At 34.2% G+C, this 19648-nt stretch overlaps 1 protein-coding gene across 1 annotated transcript; it reads right to left on the bottom strand.

Moving 5' to 3' along the window:
• Positions 1-11368: 11368 nt before the first annotated feature.
• Positions 11369-15317, bottom strand: LOC145037252 (Core-2/I-branching beta-1,6-N-acetylglucosaminyltransferase family protein). Its single transcript, XM_078985876.1, has 11 exons — positions 14654-15317; positions 13950-14066; positions 13714-13814; positions 13554-13625; positions 13374-13455; positions 13205-13285; positions 12913-12951; positions 12765-12830; positions 12492-12641; positions 12068-12196; positions 11369-11778 (listed from the first exon to the last, which is right to left on the bottom strand). Exons 1-11 carry the CDS (start codon positions 14888-14890, stop codon positions 11728-11730), a joined length of 1125 nt encoding a protein of 374 aa, XP_078842002.1. The 5' UTR covers positions 14891-15317; the 3' UTR covers positions 11369-11727.
• Between the last annotated feature and the right edge of the window lie 4331 nt (positions 15318-19648).

Raw genomic sequence — 19648 nt, 5'->3', positions numbered from 1 at the left:
CTACTAACGGTAAGACTAGCATTTAAGTTATACATATATAGATATTAATCTTGTAATATTATATTAGTATAGGGTTGTATTTTTAAACTTGTAAAATTCTAGGGTTTGAAATTTAAATTGTCTAAATTAAACTTTTAATCACAAAATATAAATTTCAAAACTTGAGGGCAAGTTTTTAAAAATTTAAAAACATAAAGGATCAAATAACAAATAATTCAAATTAACAATTAATCACATAATTATCCATATTTGATTTCTTGAAAAACAATTTACCAATTTAATCAAAATAATTAATAATTATCATATAAGGAAATTAAATATTTTATTAATTGATAAATATCTTCAATTAGATCAAAAATATAGTCATATATATATCATAAAATCGGATTTGGGTTGATCTAATATGATTAAGGTAAGTTTTCATAAGATAAATATGAAAAAAAAAATCCCGTTTTTGGCTCTTCCTGACGCTCGGACTCGCCGAGTACCCAAACTGGACTCGCCGAGTCAGGCCAACTCGCCGAGTCCACTATGGGACTCGCCGAGTCCATGACTCAGAAACACAAAATTCGAATTTTGCAGTTAGCATTCAAACAATTAAGCATCAATTTAATAGAAACCAATCTAGGCTCTGATACCACTGATGGGTTTTGTACATAAGAACATTCCTATGTGCGCATACAAACCCTAATGCTTGGATTTGGGTTTCTCTAATTAAACATGCATTGAATCCAAGACTCCTAATGGCTAATTAGGTATAAGAAAAATACAAAACTAGAGTTAGAATCATACCTTGAAACACTTGTTTGATCTTCTTGTTCTTGGAGCTTTAGAGTCACAATTGTCACTCCTCTAATGGCTTACAAACACCAACTAGAAAAGAGAATGATTTGAGAGAGTGGGGAGAGAAGGAAATCGGCCAGGGTATCCTTGCTGTAGAGGAGGTCACGATTTCCCTATCCCAAGGGGTCTATTTATACTTATAAGGCTCCTATGGTTTCACCCTTAAACCCTAATTGGATAACTTAAACTCTAAGTAATCCTAATCCTTTCCATAGATAAGCCATGGACGATTTTATGGCTATCCTTAGCCCTAGAAATCGTCCATCCTCTATCATAGAAGGATTTACAGCCTAAAGTGTAACTATCAAACAATTGACAGTTTATACCCTCTTATTTAATTAATCTCTTTAAGTCACCAAATTAATACTAATTAATCTATGACTTATATTAATCAAATAATAATATTATTATTCATTATATTATTCTCATAATATAATAATAATATATGTTCTCTCATAATAAATCATCCCACCAAGTTGCTATGGTGAAGGCAACCCAAAAGGACCATGCACAATCGGGTCAAATACTTGCCTAATATAGTTGCAGCCTTAGACACTATTCCAATAGGCTCTTCAATTGGGTATTCGTAATTGGGCCAATAATGGGCCATCCAAGAATAATTGTGGATTAGAATATTTAGTTGGCTTTAGGGTAAGGCCCATATGAAGGATTGGGCCCAATTTGGAAAATTGGGCCATAGATAGGTCATAGTTGGGCCTTGGTCCATTATTAGACTTTTGGGACTTTGGTTTGGGCCTTGGGCTGGAGTCACGCTAAGATAGGGGTAAAGTAGTCTCTTACCCCAAGTATGGACTTATGGTTATGTGTTGGAACCCAATTATTAATTGGGTGTTATTTTGAGGTTGATAGTTTGGGAATTTGTCATCCAGCAGCTAGGGTTGAGTCTGCGGGATTTCAGCAGCGCGGGATTGTGTCTACGGGACTTCAGCAGTGGGAGGTGAGTTTCCTTTCAGTAGGAATGGGTCTACGACCATAATGTCAGTCCATCTGGTTAACAGTAGTTCCAGACTTTGGTCCGATGCAGTAGTTCAGTGTGCTTGATGTCTTTGTGATTCAAGCATGTCTTGTTTTATGTGTTCCGGACTTCGGTCCGATGCAGAATGCAGTATATTTGTTTATGCTAGTAGTTATGATTTTGCTATGCTATGTTCAGTCAGTTTCCGGACTTCGATCGGATGCAGTTTTCGGACTTCGGTCCGATGCATAGGGCAAGGCCCTGGTTAATTCTGAACTTCGGTCCGATGCAGAGGGCAAGGCCCTGGTTAGTTCCAAACTTCGGTCTGATGCAGTTTTCGGATTTCGATCTGATGCAGTTTCCGAACTTCGTTCCGATGCAGTTTCCGGATATCGGTCCGATGCAGTTTCCGGATATCGGTTTCCAGACTTCGGTCCGATGTAATTTCCAGACTTCGATCTGATGTAAAGGGCAAGGCCCTGGTTAGTTCCGGACTTCGGTCCGATGCAGTTTTCGGATTTCGGTCTGATGCAATTTCTGGACTTCGGTCCGATGCAGTTTTCGGATATCGGTCTGATACAGTGGGCAAGGCCCAGTATGTGCTTTATGTGTTATTGTATGGTATATGGTAGTTTGGGGGAGCTCACTAAGCTTCGTGCTTACAGTTCCAGTTTTGATTTCAGGTACTTAGTTTTCAAAAGAGGAGCTCGAGAAGATTGCAGTGCACACACCATGTGTTCAGCCTAGGATGTTTTTACTCTGATATACTTGATAGTTGTTATAATATTTTGAGATACATTGCTTATGATTTTTATATGAGGTTTATTGACTATGGTTTTTATTATTAAATTAAACAAAATTTTCAGACTGTGTTTTTGGGATGTTACAAGTTGGTATCAGAGCTTTGGTTTGAGGGATTCAGGCACGCTTTCGGGTATGTCTGAACTCAAACTAAGGATTGGTATAGAGGTTTTCAAAAAGAAAACCAATTTTTGTAAGAATGATTTTGAGGAAAGAAAAGAGTTTTAGAAAAAGCGAAAAGAAATTTTAAAAGAAAAGAACTTTGAAAATAGAAAAGGGTGTGGTGCATGCAATCAGTCGAGCTCAAGTAAGTACTCCCAAGTTACCAATACAAGTTCATGTTATGATATGTTTATCAGCTTTATGAGAACTTCATGCTAGTTTAGGGATAAGGATCTAGGAAGGATGCCTTATGTGCCTATTATATGTGTACCAGCTTTATGAGAATTGCATGCTAGTTTAGGGCTAAAGATCTAGGAAGGATGCCTTGTGTGCTTGTTATATGTGTACCAGCTTAAAGGGAACTGCATGTTAGTACAGATTAGTCATTATGATAGTATATTTGGTATGTACTTGACCCGGTTCTAGCATGGCCCTTTTGGGTTGCCTTCACCAAAGCAACTTGACAGGATGATTTATGGAGAGAGATAATATTATGGTTTATTACTATATTATATGAATAATATATTAAAATAGAAATCATATTGGTTAATTAATATTGATCAAGAATTAATTAAGATATTGATTTTGTGATCAAAAGAGATTAATTGAACTAAGGGGACTGGAATTGTCAGTTATAAGATAATTGGATTTGGGCTGTAGATCCTTATGGATATCAGGGGGGTGAAATTAGAGTGGAAGCCCACTATGATTTCATCCATGGCCTTGTTCCAGAAGGTTCTTTGGACTGCTTAAGGCCTAAGTTATCCAATTAGGGTTTTGACTAAAACGCTAGCAGCAACACTATTTAAAGAACCCCTATGGCATTGGAAATCGGCCACTTGAAACCCTAAGACTCCTCAAAGCCGATTTTGTGCCTTCATTCTCTCTCTTCAGAGATCATCTTCTTGCTTTGGTGTTTGTAAGCCATTAGAGTATTACAGTTGTGATACTAAACTCTTGAAGTTAACGATTCTTTCTACTATCAAAAAATAATCATCTAAGCTTGTTTTAGTTGTAGATTTCAAATTTTGTAGTATGCTAGATTAGGGTTTACAAGCTTTGGATTAATTTGCATGTACAATAGAGAAACCTAGATCCAAAGCTTTAAGGTTTTGCATGTGCACATAGGAATGTTCTTTTGCTCAAAACCCATTAGAGGACATATTTCTTTTCCTCATATCGAATGGCCATGTGAATGTTTTGAATCCAGTCATTGAAGTTCGAACCATCAAAAATGACCCTCCCACATAAGTTCATGAGGGAGAAAGAGCCAGAAGCATTTGATTTTGAAGCATTTTTTGAAGTAGACATCTGAAAAGAAAGACAAGTTTCATTAGATAGAAATTCCTTAATATAACACTCAAATGAAATATTAAGGCTAGGACTCAAACACATTATTTCACAATTTGGAAGAGGGATGCCGTAATCCAATTGCAAAATATTTGAAGGTAGGTAAATGACGATTTACCAATTTCACCACCCAAAACTAAAATTTTAAAGAATTAAGTTTTATGAAATTCCTAGTTCTTTTAGATTCATTGAATTTTTCAATGGCATGTTTAAATCTCGATTATGCCCTTCAAGTTTGTGACTAGGATACCGAGGAACACAAACAAGATGTGAATAACCATGCAAATATGCCTAGTACTCTTGATGTCATTTATCACCTAATCAATTTGTCGGTGAACCACACACGCTCCATTGATCTATGAAAAAATCAAGCTACCCTTTTCCACCCTTTTTAGTCCAAATTAGTGTGTCGGTTAACCACACACGCTCCACTAATGACTTGGCAAGGTGCAAAGTGTAATTTCATCGAATAGCACCATTTTCACATTTTTCCTAAAGTAACTAAGATTGGAAATTTAGAAAAACATTTAGTTACTTTTATAATTATCATTATACTTTTTAATGAGAATTAATGTCCTATCATACCCATTCGGATAACGACCCTCCACTAGTCAAGGAAGCGGTGGTTGAGAGTGGACACCCATTCAATCGCCATTTTATAGGCAATTTCCTTATACCACCTTATAGATCAGCTTCGTGAATGAGGCCTACTAACGGTAAGACTGACTGTCTTATATATATATATATATATATATATATATATATATATATATATATATATATATATATATATATATATATATATATATATATATATATAAGATAGTCAGTCTTACCATTAGTAGGTCTCATTCACGAAGTTGGTCTATATATATAAGGGTTGAATTTTAAACTTTTAAAACTATAGGGTTTAGAATTTAAATATTTAAAATTTAAAATTTTTTAATCAATTTTTAAATTCCGAAACTTGAGGGCAAATTTTGAAACTTTTCAAAACTCTCTTGGATCAATTTGAAAACAATTAAATTAATCATATAATTAACTATAACACAAAATTGACCTAATCTAATTTCATATATCAAGATGATTCAAATCAAATTCTATAAATAATTAATATTTTCACAAAATCAAGTAATTATCTTAAAATTTGACAAGCATCATTCAGTTGGATGAGGATAATCATTACCTTATCAGAAAAAACGAATTTTATCAGTCAAAATAGTTTGTTGTAATGATCCTAATCCAAATCTGGCCAAAAAATCGAAAAAACTACAAATAAATGATCCAACTCATCGAGTCAGGAAATGGACTCGCCGAGTTCCTTCATAGGACTTGTCGCGTCCAACAGTCATAGGCCAAAAATGAAAATTTTCCATCTTTGAAAACAATACAATTGCATTAAGATAATAGAAAACACCCTAGGCTCTGATACCACTGATGGGTTTTGAGCACTATAAAAATCACATGGTACACATACAACCTTAATGCTTTGGATCTAAGTTTCTCAAGTTATACATGCAATTTTCATTTTTCCAAGCATGACCCCTAACTAGCCTACAATATAGAGATTTGTAACATAAAACTAGTTAGATGAGTACCTCTTTGTTGTAGCTTTCAGAACTTGATCTTCCAAGAGCTTAGTACCTCAAGTGTGATACCTCAAATGAGTCACAAACACCAAAAGCAAGAGCAGTCTTATGAGAGAGGGGTTGGAAGCACCAAAATCAGCTAGGGTTTCACCTTGGAAGAGATAGGTCAGTTTTGGGAAGGCTAGGGGTTCAATTTATAATTTGGAATCCTTAGGGTTTCTTACATAAAACCCTAATTTACTTAAGCCTTTAAGTATTCCAATGATCCATATGATAGGCCTTTTGGACTAACTCTTCATAGACTCTCACATAGATTTAGCCCATCTCTAATCAACATGGATCATTAGCCCAAACTATTAGTATTATTGATTTACCTAATCAGTCCCTGTAAATTTAATCAGTATCTTTTGATCACTAAATTAATTCCAAATTAATTCTTGATCAATACTCTTTAAATAATATGATTTCTCAATTAATATATTACTTATATAACATATTAATAAGTTACAAATAACCTCTTTCTTAATTATCCATCCTATCAAATTGCTCTGGTGAAGGTAACCCAAAAGGACCATGCTACTATCGGGTCAAGTACATACCAATTATAGTTATGGGCTTAAACACCTAATCCAACATTACCTCAAAAGTTTTACTTAACCTTGTCATTATGTGAAAAAGAAATAAAAAAATCAAATCCCTAGCTTTCAACTTGCATTTAGCAAGTAAAACAAATTGGAATTACCTCATAAGCCTTGTTTTCTCAAAGTCTGCAAACATTCTCAAATTGAACAGATTAAAATAAAAAATCAAACCCATCTATTTCAATATGTATTTCTAGGAACCGAACAATGCAAATGGGAAGAGGGAAAAAGAAGTAGCTGACATTTGATTCCACTAATTGAGTCGTTGATATGTTCATATGAAGCCCTGTCACCCACACAAGGGATAATCTAGCACAACATTCGATTCTATCCAAAATCATAATAGAAGATACAATGTTGAAGTAACATTAATGCACAATACATAATATTTGAAAAGGGTTAGACTTAATTACTTCTACCGTTTCTTTATCAGTTCGTCTTCAAGATCACCAATACATGAAACATGGAATGAAAGATAAATAACAATTGTTAAACTTTCACTGTCAACTTGGTGAAACCTGATCAATAAAAGATATATAAAATTAAAAAAAAAATGAATGAAATATGTAAGGAATCCAGTGACAATCGTCCCACATAATTATTGGAAGGGTAAGATGCCATAGTATAAGAAACCTTGAAGTCAAAAAAGTGTAGGAAAGAAGGATAGGTATGCTTGTGATTTGTTCACAAACACTAATTCCTTCATGGAAACACGTAACTTTTGATTCCTGAAATGTAATCCACAACCAAGGTTTAACTTCTGAGCGCAAAATTACGAGAGATGAATTGGATAATGCAACATGGGTGATGATATGAACTCAGAACTAGATCTAAATCATTATCCTCAAGAAGATTCATGAGGTCTCCTGCTATTTTGGATCCATGAATCAAATGGCACCACATTGAATTTTACTACAAAAGGTCAGCAAACAAATATCTCTAAATTGGAAGCATTATTGTTAGATTTAAAGATTACAAACCTTAAGAGCAATAGGGAATGCCATAATATACTGCAAAAGCGCCGTTTTCAATACAGAATTGGTCTCCACACTAACAATCAATTGTCAAGCAAGTAGTAGGTGTAATCCAAGTAGTTGTTGTCGTTGTCAGCCAAAGAATCACCGAACATGAAAAATGGTCGTGGTTTGATTACTTCAAGACCAACGCCAAACGCCGTCACCAAAAATAACAAGAAAAACAAAAATCTTATACCCAGTTTCTTGAGAGATTGAGGGAGAAGAATCGATTGAAGATTTGTATTGGGTAGCGTTAATTTAACAATGGTGGAGAGGGAGAGGAAGACGAAGATCGATGGTGATACTATGGTGGCGGTGGAGGAATCAACAGGTAGGGTTAATAAAGAAAATGATGTGTGAATTAAATTGATCTCCCATTTAAAGGGGTTATTAATTTATTTAACAATTACCATAAATAATTATAGCTAACATTACCAAATTATCATTTTGGAATACTTAGTTAGAATACTTGAAACTCTTTCTCTCTCTCTCTCTCTCTCTCTCTCTATATATATATATATATATATATATATATATATATATATATATATATATATATATATATATATAGAGAGAGAGAGAGAGAGAGAAGTTCAAGTATTCTAACTATGATTCAATTTTAATAATGCAAAAAAAAATTCCAACTTTTTTTCTCCCGGATATAGTACTATGCTCGATTTTATGATTTGTAATTTTCTTTCAATTTTTTAAGGTGTCCTCACGAGTCTCCACTTTAAAAAGTCTCCACCGGAACCAGATCTTATATATATATATATATATATATATATATATATATATATATATATATATATATATATATATAAGGTATGTTCAAACGTGGATGAACAAATATTGTGTGGGTGTAGGGATTAGTATGGATCAAGTAATATTTAATTTTAATAAATTATTAATTAAATCTTACACCCTTGAATCTAAGCAAATTACTTTATTTAAAACCTACCTCTTCCATCGACATCGACAAAATCATATCCCTCCAGCTTCTACACTTCTACCCATCTCAATCTCTTACCGACGATCAATCATAACCCATCCACGTTCGAAGATGACAAGATTGTTGTTGTAGGGAACGACTTCACAATCGAAATCAGAATCGGGAACCAACCCTCCAGGGTTCGTATCGCTCGTTTCCTAAAATCCGGAAAGTACGCCGAACGTATCAGTACCAGTACCGGAGCTCTTGTGTATCTTGTTGTCATTCTTGAGTACCTAGCAGCTTAGGTGATTTCCTTGATTCGTTTTTTTTTTTTTTTTAATTTAATTGTATATAATTTTTAGGGTTTCTCAAATTTCCCTCGAAAACATTCAAATCATGAAATTGATTGATTGCAGGTTCTCGAGTTAGCTGGAAATGCAGCAAGGGACAATAAGAAAACTAGAATCGTCCCAAGGCACATCCAATTAGTTGTTAGGAACGACGAAGAATTAAGAAAGCTTCTTGGTGACATCACCATTGCTAATGGCGGTGTTATGCCTAACATTCACTACCTTTTGCTTCCTCAGAAGGTTTGTGTTTTTAGGGTCTCTTACGTTAGGGGCATGCTTTTATTTAACTAGTGTGTATATCTGTTGAATTTAGTATGGACACCTTAAACTTCCTGATAATCAATATTGGTTTTGTTACTTACATATGTTGTGCTAAAAGATTGACATAATTGATATTTCTGTATTTGAGATTGGGTAAGTTGAATTGATGTTAAAATTTGTTATTAATCGATTGACTTCAAATCTTTTAGCTTTTTCATGGTTTGGTAACATATGCTGTGAAAGTATTGATTTGGGTGCTCAATTGTTGTTGTGAATACTAGCTTTGTAAATGGTTATTTGCAAGGTTAAGAAGTTATGAATGGAATTGAGTTCGTAGTCACTGTTTTCTGTTTGTATTATGGCAAAATATAATTTCATTCTCATTTATAATACTTTTTACATGAATTTCAAGAATCATTCTTAGAAGAATGTTATCTTCATTTGTATAATCTTATCCACATGCTTATTTTTATTTTTTAATACAGGTATTTGTTTACTCGTTAGTTGAAGATCTAAAATCAAAGGAAATAAATTTCCTTCTAGGAAGAATGAGAATGAAGGTTCTTTCATGAATGATATTGTAGTCTTATAGAATGAAGATTTTTTTTTTCAAGAATGACTTACTATAAAGCTTGTATTCTTATAGAACGTAGCAAAAATTCAAAAATTGATATTGTATTATTCTAAAATATGATAGTAAAAGCTGTTTTTTGTTTATTTTTTAACCTTAGGTTTTCAATAATATTAATAATAGATGATTATTCAATAAGATTGATGTTATTTTTCAATTCACGGTTCAAAATTTTTTTATTCTTAAAAATGTTCATTCAGTCTGAATATGTAATCTGTCAGAAGTTATATTCAATCAGAATATGTATTTCTATTAGAATATGTATTTTAAACTCTTGATCCATATTAATCCTTTAATCCACATAATATTTACAATCCATATTATAACCTCTCTCTCTCTCTCTCTCTCTCTCTCTCTCTCTCTCTCTCTCTCTCTCTCTCTCTCTCTCTCTCTCTATCTATCTATCTATCTATATATATATATATATATATATATATATATATATATATATATATATATATATATATATATATATATATATATATATATATATATATATAACCAATCCAACTAAAAACGGAGTTTTTAGTATATTGATTAGGACTTTAACAAAAGTATCTAACATGGTAAACAAGATAAGTGTTAATTTATATAATATGTCTTTTATAAAAAGTAGCTCTATGGTATATACTTTTGAGAAAATTATAAAAGTTGTCCATATATTATATATTATAGTATAATTTATCTATATAGTCCTTATCTTTCATCTGTGACGAGAATTTAGAGCGTTTAAAATGATAGCTTGCCATGTTTTCCTTCCATAAAACGTCTAACTTGTCGATTCACCTGTTAAATGTATGATCAATCCATACGCCATCATTTCTTAATTTCCAAATTTTTCTTTAAATTCTTGTTGACTTGTACCTTAACCTTAAATTTCAAATTTATGAAAATATCCTTATGTCATGAGTTTTCGCCAGTTTTACAAATTCAAAGCAAATCCAAAGACTTTTCTTTTGCTTCTTTCTACCTGAACCTCTAGCCACATGAACGTCCGTGTTAGATTTTGACACAAATTAATGAAATTATCAAAGTATATACATTTACCAGGGATATAGAAAGTAGTGAAATTTTGTCTTATTATATTTTTCTAAAATTATTACTTAGACCTTATGTGTGAGATAGATAAAATTATCTAATAGTCCTAATGTACAAGAAAACTATAAAAATGGTATTTATATTAATGAAAATTAGAAAATTAGACTCTACGTTTGACAAATTTAGAAGAATGGTCCATATATAATTTAATTATGTTTAATTTAATGGTATTCGAAAAAAATCTGGAAGTAGTCCCTACTGCAAAATTATCTAATGGTCCACACTCCATAGATTTGAGGAAATTATACAAACGGTCAAAAATAGTCCCTACATAATAACAAAATTATAAAAATGGTCCATACATAGGATAAATTTACAGTAATGGTCCTTGTTCAAGAGTAAGTTATAAAACTAATCCATGTGTAATAGAGATCTTACAGAAATGCTCCTTGTAATAGTAAAATTACAGAAATAGCCTTATAAAATACCAAAATTACATAAATAGTACCCTGTATAACACAAAATTAACGTAATGCTCCCAACGTAATAGTAAAACTATAGAAACATCCCTTGTGTAAGAGTGCATCATATAAATAAATGGTGTCTAAAATATGATATTAATCTTATGCACCAATCACAATTGCCAAATTTTACACAATTAGATTTTTTGCTAATCGGAGTAATTCATGATATTTTAATCTTATACAAATATATTGTGTCGTAAACGCCCATGTTGAGATTGCATAGGTTGTCTAAGCTATTTTCAATAATAAGAATGAGAAAATATATTCATGTCTTTCACTGATCGACAAAGAATATTTGTCACATTGACAATGTTGCATTTACAGTCCAATGCATGATAAATGCAGTACATCTTGTTCTGTTCTATCATATAATACATAACAAGTGGTAAAAAAAATCATAGCTAACCAAGACATTGTCAGCTCGAATCGGCTGTGGTTGAGATTTCACAAAACACTATACGAAAATGGTACGTATACAAAGCACACATCAAACCTACTCGAGGTTCGGGGTTTCTATTTCTTTTCTACAACACACGTTTATTTTCTTACGAGTTACACACATTCTACAAAAACCTACCTTGGTGTTATCAAACGTAATATTTTTGTACAATTTACCTTACGAAGGTATAACTTCTTGTATCTTTAGAAACACCTAATGCAGACTAGACAAAAAAAATTGTGTATTAGATAGTCATATAATTTTAATAAGAGAACAAGTACAGATAAATATAGTATTATGTTTGGCGTGCATTGGACTATGACTAGTATCATGTCAAGCGGGCAAATTGTCCTATCTTTTTGGATGGGACAAAAAGTAGTACTTTTTGCCCAACTTTTTAGATGAAGTTTTTGTGCTATTGACATTGGTCTGAATCACAGTCTAATGCAGGTCAAACACAGTACAAGTTGTTTAGTTTTGTGTAACAAATGGTGGCAGTTGGTTATGATTACCATATTAAGAAGACGCATAGCAGCCGGCCGTGTGAATTTTCTAGCAAAAAGGAAGCAAGGGGATGGTTTACCCTTGCTTGTGCACCATTCTCTTCGGTACTCCGTCTCATAGTAAATATTATCAATATCCTGCAAATAAAAATTAAAAAAAAAAAATCATCCGTAAAAATATAGCATACAAAATCTAAAGATCGTATTCATTTACTACAACTATCTTTTTGCATGTGACAACCAGTGACAGTGCCAATGATAGTCTTTTTGCATGTGACAAACAATAACACTGACACCGATACTAACAGTGACGGTGATAGTCTTTTTGGATGTGATAATGACAATGACAATGACGGTGGCAGTGGCAGTGACAGTCTTTATGGATGTGAGAGACAGTGATGGTGACAGACTGACAGTATAAATCATAATGTACCTTAATAGATTGAACGAGCATGGGAGTGGCATCGGCCAATTTATACGTCACAGGATGCCATCCTTGCCGCTCACGGCCTTGTTTGGATGAAATATCCCATGAAGTGTGAGTCAAACTCCTCCTTGTAATTTCTCCTTCAAGTCCTTTATGCTAAAAAATTTATAGAAAAATATATATAAATATATGATAACATAACATTCAAAAAAACCCCTCAAATCATATTACATCCTATATTAAGTTAAAGGTTTTTTTTATTGCACAACTTAAACTTACAGCAAGGAATGTTGCCACATAATGTTCATCGGGTATGCAATTATGCTCCTTTGAATTATCAACCGGCTTCAAAAAAAATAAAAATAATTAAATAAATCAACCAATCAAATAAATAAATAAATAATTGAAATAAAATATATACACTCACAACAGGACGATCACGCCAAAACTCTGGGAGTGATTTCCTCTGTATACATGAAAGAAAATTTTAAAATTAACAATGATTAAGTTAATCGAAGAAACTACTTTCATTTATTTTTATTATAAGCTATAGCATTGTAAATTTTTATTCTTATTAAGTTATTGTACTTTGAAAAATCTTTCCAATTATAACATTGTATAATGTTTGCAATAGGAAGAAATAAAAGTAAGATGCTATAAATATAAATAAACAAATCAATAAAAGTACATTGCTATTTTTAGCATTTAACACCACTTACTTGACAATGCTGTTGAAACATAGGAAAAACTACATCATCCTTTACAATCATCTCTGCATGCTTTCTTGTTAGAATCACCCACTGAAAGAAGATAATGAAAAGTTACTTAAAAAGGAAATTAATTTAAATCAAGTGGAATAGTTTTGTTAAAAATAGTATTTATTATTACCTGAGATCCTTTCCTCCAATGATTAACAGGAATCACAGGATCCATCTTAGGATTATATCTTCCCTCCTTTGTATCAGCAAAACTTTTCAACAAAATTCATAGAGTAAAATATTCAATGTTATAACTTACTTATAATCAAATATTTCTTGATATGTAATGTTTTTAAATTTTAATGATTACCTGTCAACAAAGCTAGTTGATGTTGACATAATGTAATCATATGTGTAGCTGAAGTTGTATAAAGGAATGCAACTGAAACAAGAATAAGAAGCTTTTAGAAAACATTAATATATAATTGGGTTCTTTAAGTTGTTTAAAAATATTATATTTTTTTTTTTACCTATCAGAAAGGAAAGCAAATCGTTCATTAGAAGGATCCATGAGTGCATGTTGAAGTAGAATAATCTCTGCTTGTATCATACTCGCTTCTCCCCAATATATCTACAAACACATGCATGTTAAATTAATTGTTACATTAACAAGAAATTGAGGAAAAATAATAATAATAATTATAATAAGAATAAGAAGAAGAAGAAGAAGAAGAAGAAGAAGAAGAAGAAGAAGAAGAAGAAGAACCTGTATGCTATTATTGATTTGGCGATTTAAAAAGTGAATCGATCTTGTTGTTAATCTGTTAAGTAGGAAACCAGGTCTTGAATGGACATAAATTGAAAACCGATTTTCATTCTCTCCCTGAAAAAACGTATGTATAATTATATCGTTATTCCCTATAATACCCTTCGATAATGATTAAGTGGAGATCATGGACTATGAGAGATTAACATAAATGGTTGTTATGAATCGATTATTTGTACAAATCGGTAATTTAGCTTGGAAATTGACAAAAATAAATCCGAATTTAATCCAATTGGGACAAATTCTACTATCGATATTCTAAAAATAGAAACCTTATATGCAATTCAGTAAAGTTTTTCAACCTATTGCAGATTCAGACTCATAAATGCCACAGTTGCAGATACAAACAGACTCATAAACACCAATATGACAAAAATGTCAAAATCTAAGAGCAAAATGGCGCAATACCTCTGTTCGTAAAGGACAGGTGTCTTTTGTTAATGGAAGTAAATTTGTGAGATTTTATAATTCAAAGAGATAAACATTCATTTAATTTCATTACATACAACTGTTAATAGAGTTCAGGATTTTCTCAGGTAATAATTGTCTGCAAAACTCAGAAATTTATAATCTCGAACAAAAGGAGCTACATTCTTACATGAATGAAGAAATGTAGTTAATCGAGATGTTAATAATTAACGTACCTGAAAGAATTCATCCCAGACTAGGTCTAGCGGAAGCCGATTTCGTGCTAGGAACAAGAACGCGATTTTAGGTTTTTGAACGAACAGAGGAAAGATCGAAGAAGCACCAATTCGACTGTACTGTGCCTCCATTAACAAAAACGTGGAGAAACAAAATCCCACTAAAAGCAGTGCAAAGATCTTCGTCTTCCATTTATGTCGTATCAATAACTTAGGCGAAATTGGCTTCCGCTTCATCGAACAACAGCAATAACTTCAACGACTCAACGCAGTCAATCAACGTCCTTCTCCCACCATTTCAAACTTCAAACCACCAAAAATATCTACGCACTCACTTTCAGTCTCCAAGTAATGAACTTTTTCTCGAGATTCCGAAATTCAAACAAGATCAAGATCTAGGACTACAAGCTCCCCAATTGGGCAAGTTGAAATCCGTGGAAAACTGCACCAATGGCGGCAGAAATGAAGATCGTGAAATCTAGCAAGAAGCTCGTGAGTTGAGCGTCAGCGAGTCGTTGAGATGGAATATTGGAGACGCTAGTGGACCTTATTGAAGACCACCACCAGACGCCATCAATGGAAACCAACCAAGCTCATGGGCGATGGGTTCGTGACCCGTCTTAATCGAGCGAACCGAAATCGCTTTTAACTTAAAAAGAACAAAGCCTTCGGGGGGTATTGTCAGGGTACTTTTAGGTATAAGTGTTTGATTAAATTATAAACTTATTTAATATCATATCATTAAATATTTTAGAGTAAAATGCAAATTTGATGCCATGGTTTACAATTTTATGTGGATTGGGTACCTGAACTTAATTCCTGCAAGACTTAAAATATCTATTTTACCCTTTTAATTTTTCTTCTCCTATTATTTTTAATTCTTTTACCTTTTCTTTTATTAAAAAATAAAAATAAATCCCCCCTCCCCCAAACTTCACGTCTTCATTTTCCTCATTTAGCCTCTACAGAAAAATAACATCAGCATCAAACCACCGGTCACCCCTATTACCACCTTAACTGCACCATGCATCTCCCATCTCTCCCAATCTTTCGGTATCTTCGCTTCCTTTGTTATCCTCAACAACCACCACCTATCGACAAAATTTCTTATTTATGTCTCAATCCTTTTATAACCGATGTGTGAATTCATCTTTAATAATCAAAATCATGTTTTGGTAATCATAAAACAAAACCCAGGTGACCAACATCTGAACTATGTACAATCAACACCAAAAATCATATATATACTTAATTGAAATTGGAATTGTACTCAATAAAAACAAAAAGTCATACCTATACTAATTAGACATGTACTTATCAAAAATCAAAATTCGATTTGAACAGTTATAAAAATTAGGCATGTCCGCAATCAAAACCAAAATACGGGCTTGTAATCAAAATAAAATAAAAAACATACCAGCAACCAAACTAAACACATATAATCAGACAAGTAACCTAAAAGCAAACCGGGAAACTATGGAGAATGATTGATTTTGACGTCTTTGGGAAGATACTATAGAGAGCAATTCTCTTGTGTGTTTTTATCTTAAATTAATCGAGAAAATGATGTGGCTTAAAAAGCCTTGAGTTACACCTGACTAAGAGATAAACTAGGAATATACAAAGCAATCTACTGACTAAGGTTTTAATTGACTATGACTTGGTAAATACAACATATATAAAATGTGTACAGCTGGTCCATGTGGTTTATGTGTTTATATGGCCCCGAAAGATGGAGGCTCCATTGGAGACACCAATCTTGGACCTTAAACGTTGAAATGGACCTCTAGTCAAAGGTTTAGTTAATGCATCTGCCAGCTGGTCCACCGAGTTGATATCTTTGACTATTAGAGATCCATCTTGGACTTTCTCCCGGACAAAATGATAATCGAGTGCCACATGCTTCATACGAGAGTGATAGATCGGATACGCGCAGGAATAGGTGGCTCCGGTGTTGTCACAGTAGATAGTAGGAGTTGTAGAGAGTTTTACACCAAGTTCGCTGAGAAGACTTTGAACCCATATAACTTCAGAGGTTGCATTGGCTAGTGCTTTGTACTTAGCTTCTGTTGAGGATCGAGATACGAACTTTTGGCGAGCGGATCTCCAGGAGATGATGTTGGGGCCGAGAAAGAGTAAGTAGGTTGTAGTAGACCGCCCACCATTTTCAATTCCTCCCCAATCAGAATCAGAAAAGGCTTGGAGAGATATCGATGCACCCCTGTTGAGAAATAAGCCATGGTGAATAGTACCTTTTAAATATCGAAGAACTCTCTTTAGGGATTGCTAGAGTGTATCAGATGGAGCATGCATAAACTGAGAGAGTTTATTGACTGCAAAGGAGATATCTGGTTACATGAAGGCTAGGTACTGTCAGGAGCCCACCAACTTCCGATATGGTGTTGGATCGACACTTGAGGACCCGTCATGCGAGGTAAGAGAAACCGAGGAGTTGAGAGGTGTAGTCACATCCTTTGCACCATCCATGTGAAAGTGTTCGAGAAGGTCATGAATATGGCGATGTTGGGAGAGAAACAAATCGGAAGAGGTGGGGATAACTTCAACACCAAGAAAGTGGTGAAGTTGACTGAGATCTTTGATAGAGAACCATTTAGCAAGACTTGTAACAAAGGAGTCTAGGAAGGAGTTGTTGTTGCTAGTTAGGACAAAATTGTCCATATAAACTAGGAGATAGGACACAACATTATTGTGATTATAAATGATCAGAGAGGGATCTGTACGAGATTTTTGGAAGCCAACTGTCAGAATGAAGGAAGTAAGTTCAAGATACCATGCCCGTGGGGCTTGCTTGAGGCCATAGAGGGATTTGCATAATTTGCAAATATGGGACGAGAAATCTGGGTGAGTAAAACCCGGGGGTTGCATCATGAAGACTTCTTCATGGAGTGTTCCATGTAGAAAAGCATTGTTCACATCGAGTTGTCTTAAGGGCCAATTGGAGGATAGTGCTATAGAGAGAACGGTACGAATGGTGACAGGTTTGGTTACCGGGCTGAACGTGTCAAAGTAATCCTTCCCATATTGTTGAAGGAAACCTTTTGCAACTAACCAGGCTTTGTACTTGGAGATAGAGCCATCGGGATTGCGTTTGATTCTGAATATCCATTTGCAACCAATAGGTGTTTGAGAGGTTTTTGGAACTAATTCCCATGTGGCATTTTGGATGAGGGCATTGAATTCTAAGCCCATTGCATGTTGCCATTGTGGATCTGTAAGTGCTTGAGTGTGGTTTGTAGGTTCAATGGTGTTCGGTATAGGATGTAGTGTTGTAGTATTGATAAAAGAAGGATTGAAGTATTTGGAGTTTGCTTTGCGGGTTCTAGGAGCAGGAGGTAGGGATGGGGATGGTTCTGGTTGAATGACAGGAGTGGTAGGTGAGATCATCGTGGGTGAGGGTGGAGGGGATGGCGGGTCAGTGTCGTTGATTGTGTTTGGGTGAGCTGTTTCGGCAGTGGTGGCTGTTTAGGTGGTGGCAGTGGCTGTTTGATGTGTATCGGGTATTGTAGGTGAAGTAGGGTGTGAGATGGTGTTTGGTAATATTATAGGAGTATTGTTGGTAGCTGGTAGTATGGTGGGCGATGAGGGCTGTGATAGGAATGTGTGTGGATCAAGTAAAGTGTCTGATGTGGGCGTATTAGTCGAAGGGAAGTTGTTTGGAATGAATTCTACATGTCTTGAGTGATAGAGTTTTTGGGTATGCGGGTCAAAGCACTTGAAGGCGGATTTTGAGGTAGAGTAGCCAAGGAAGATACATGGAGCGAACCGAGGTTGTAGTTTGGAGGTCGTGTAAGGACGGAGCCAAGGGTAGCACAGGCACCCGAAAGGTTGTAGTTTTGTATAGTTTGGTGGCTGATGAAAGAGACACTCATAAGGAGACTTGTTTTGGAGTATGGGGGTGGGTAATCTATTGATAAGATAGACAGCAGTTTTGAAAGCATGGGACCAGAAGGATAGGGGAAGAGTTTAGTGATGGAGAAGTGCAATACCTGTCTCCACAATATGGAGGTGGCGACTGTCACACCACCAAACCAAGGATGGCGGAAACGTCCGGGGGTGGAGGACTTCATGTAGAGTATCACAACAACGAGTATAATAGTGCTCAAAGTAAATACAACCATCATAAATATAATTGAAAAAGTTACACCAAAGTATATGTTTACATGATTCAAATCAATTACATTATGATACAAAATGAACTGTTTGACGAATTATCGTCCCATCCTCAAAATGCTGTTGATTTCCTATTTCACTGAATTCCATAGAATACAAGTAGTTTTGAAAAAGTGTCAACACAAAGGTTGGTGAGTTCATAAGCTTTTGACAGTAAGAGTTTGAAAATAGATCTTTGTAGAGAGACGTATGTTACCAAGAAAAATCCAATATTTTCCTTATAAAAGTTATGTGGTCCTAAATACCAGGACCGAAAACGAACAAGTATTTGTCATACTTAAGGATATAAAAGTGGTTTCAAATGATGTGTAGTCATAAATACCTAAATCGAGAGCGTATAGTAATATTTGTACTTATTGATATAAAAGTGATTTTAAATCGACATAATACCCCTTTAGGTTTTATAAAAATCCTGTAAACTTTATGTATTGTTATCTTCCTATGTGAGTCGCTATAACCATACTATGACCGAATGAACCTGCCACGACGTTTCTCAGGCGTCGCGAAACTGAAATGACATTTGTCACCCGTAGACCTGCAGGTCCTACTGTAGCTAGCAGTAAGGTGTGGGGTGTCAAACCCAATATAGATCTATACACAACTATCACGTTCTCCCTCCAGAAGACTCTGATTATAACTACCAGGAATTTAGATCCCGCACTCGGACGTACGGAAAGAGATTGTCTCACAATTTAGGTTAACAAGTTTACGTGTGGTGTGCGTGAGTGTAAAACCTTTTTGTATGAATGTACCCTTTTTGTACGAGTGTGTTATGTGATGAATCATAAACTATACCTATTATAG

The sequence above is a fragment of the Lactuca saligna genome, chromosome 3 (assembly GCF_052625555.1).
Source record: "Lactuca saligna cultivar CGN05327 chromosome 3, ASM5262555v1, whole genome shotgun sequence".
NCBI classification, from domain to species: domain Eukaryota; kingdom Viridiplantae; phylum Streptophyta; class Magnoliopsida; order Asterales; family Asteraceae; genus Lactuca; species Lactuca saligna.
Note: the sequence above shows the minus strand (reverse complement) of the source record. Positions and strands in the feature narration are given on the sequence as shown.

Coding starts and splice junctions, on each gene's coding strand:
- LOC145037252 (XM_078985876.1), bottom strand. CDS start 14,890: ATGAAGCGGAAGCCAATTTCGCCTAAGTTATTGATACGACATAAATGG. Junction 12,952..13,204: donor TGTTTCAACAGCATTGTCAA/GTAAGTGGTGTT, acceptor TCATGTATACAG/AGGAAATCACTCCCAGAGTT. Junction 12,197..12,491: donor TGCTCGTTCAATCTATTAAG/GTACATTATGAT, acceptor TTTTATTTGCAG/GATATTGATAATATTTACTA.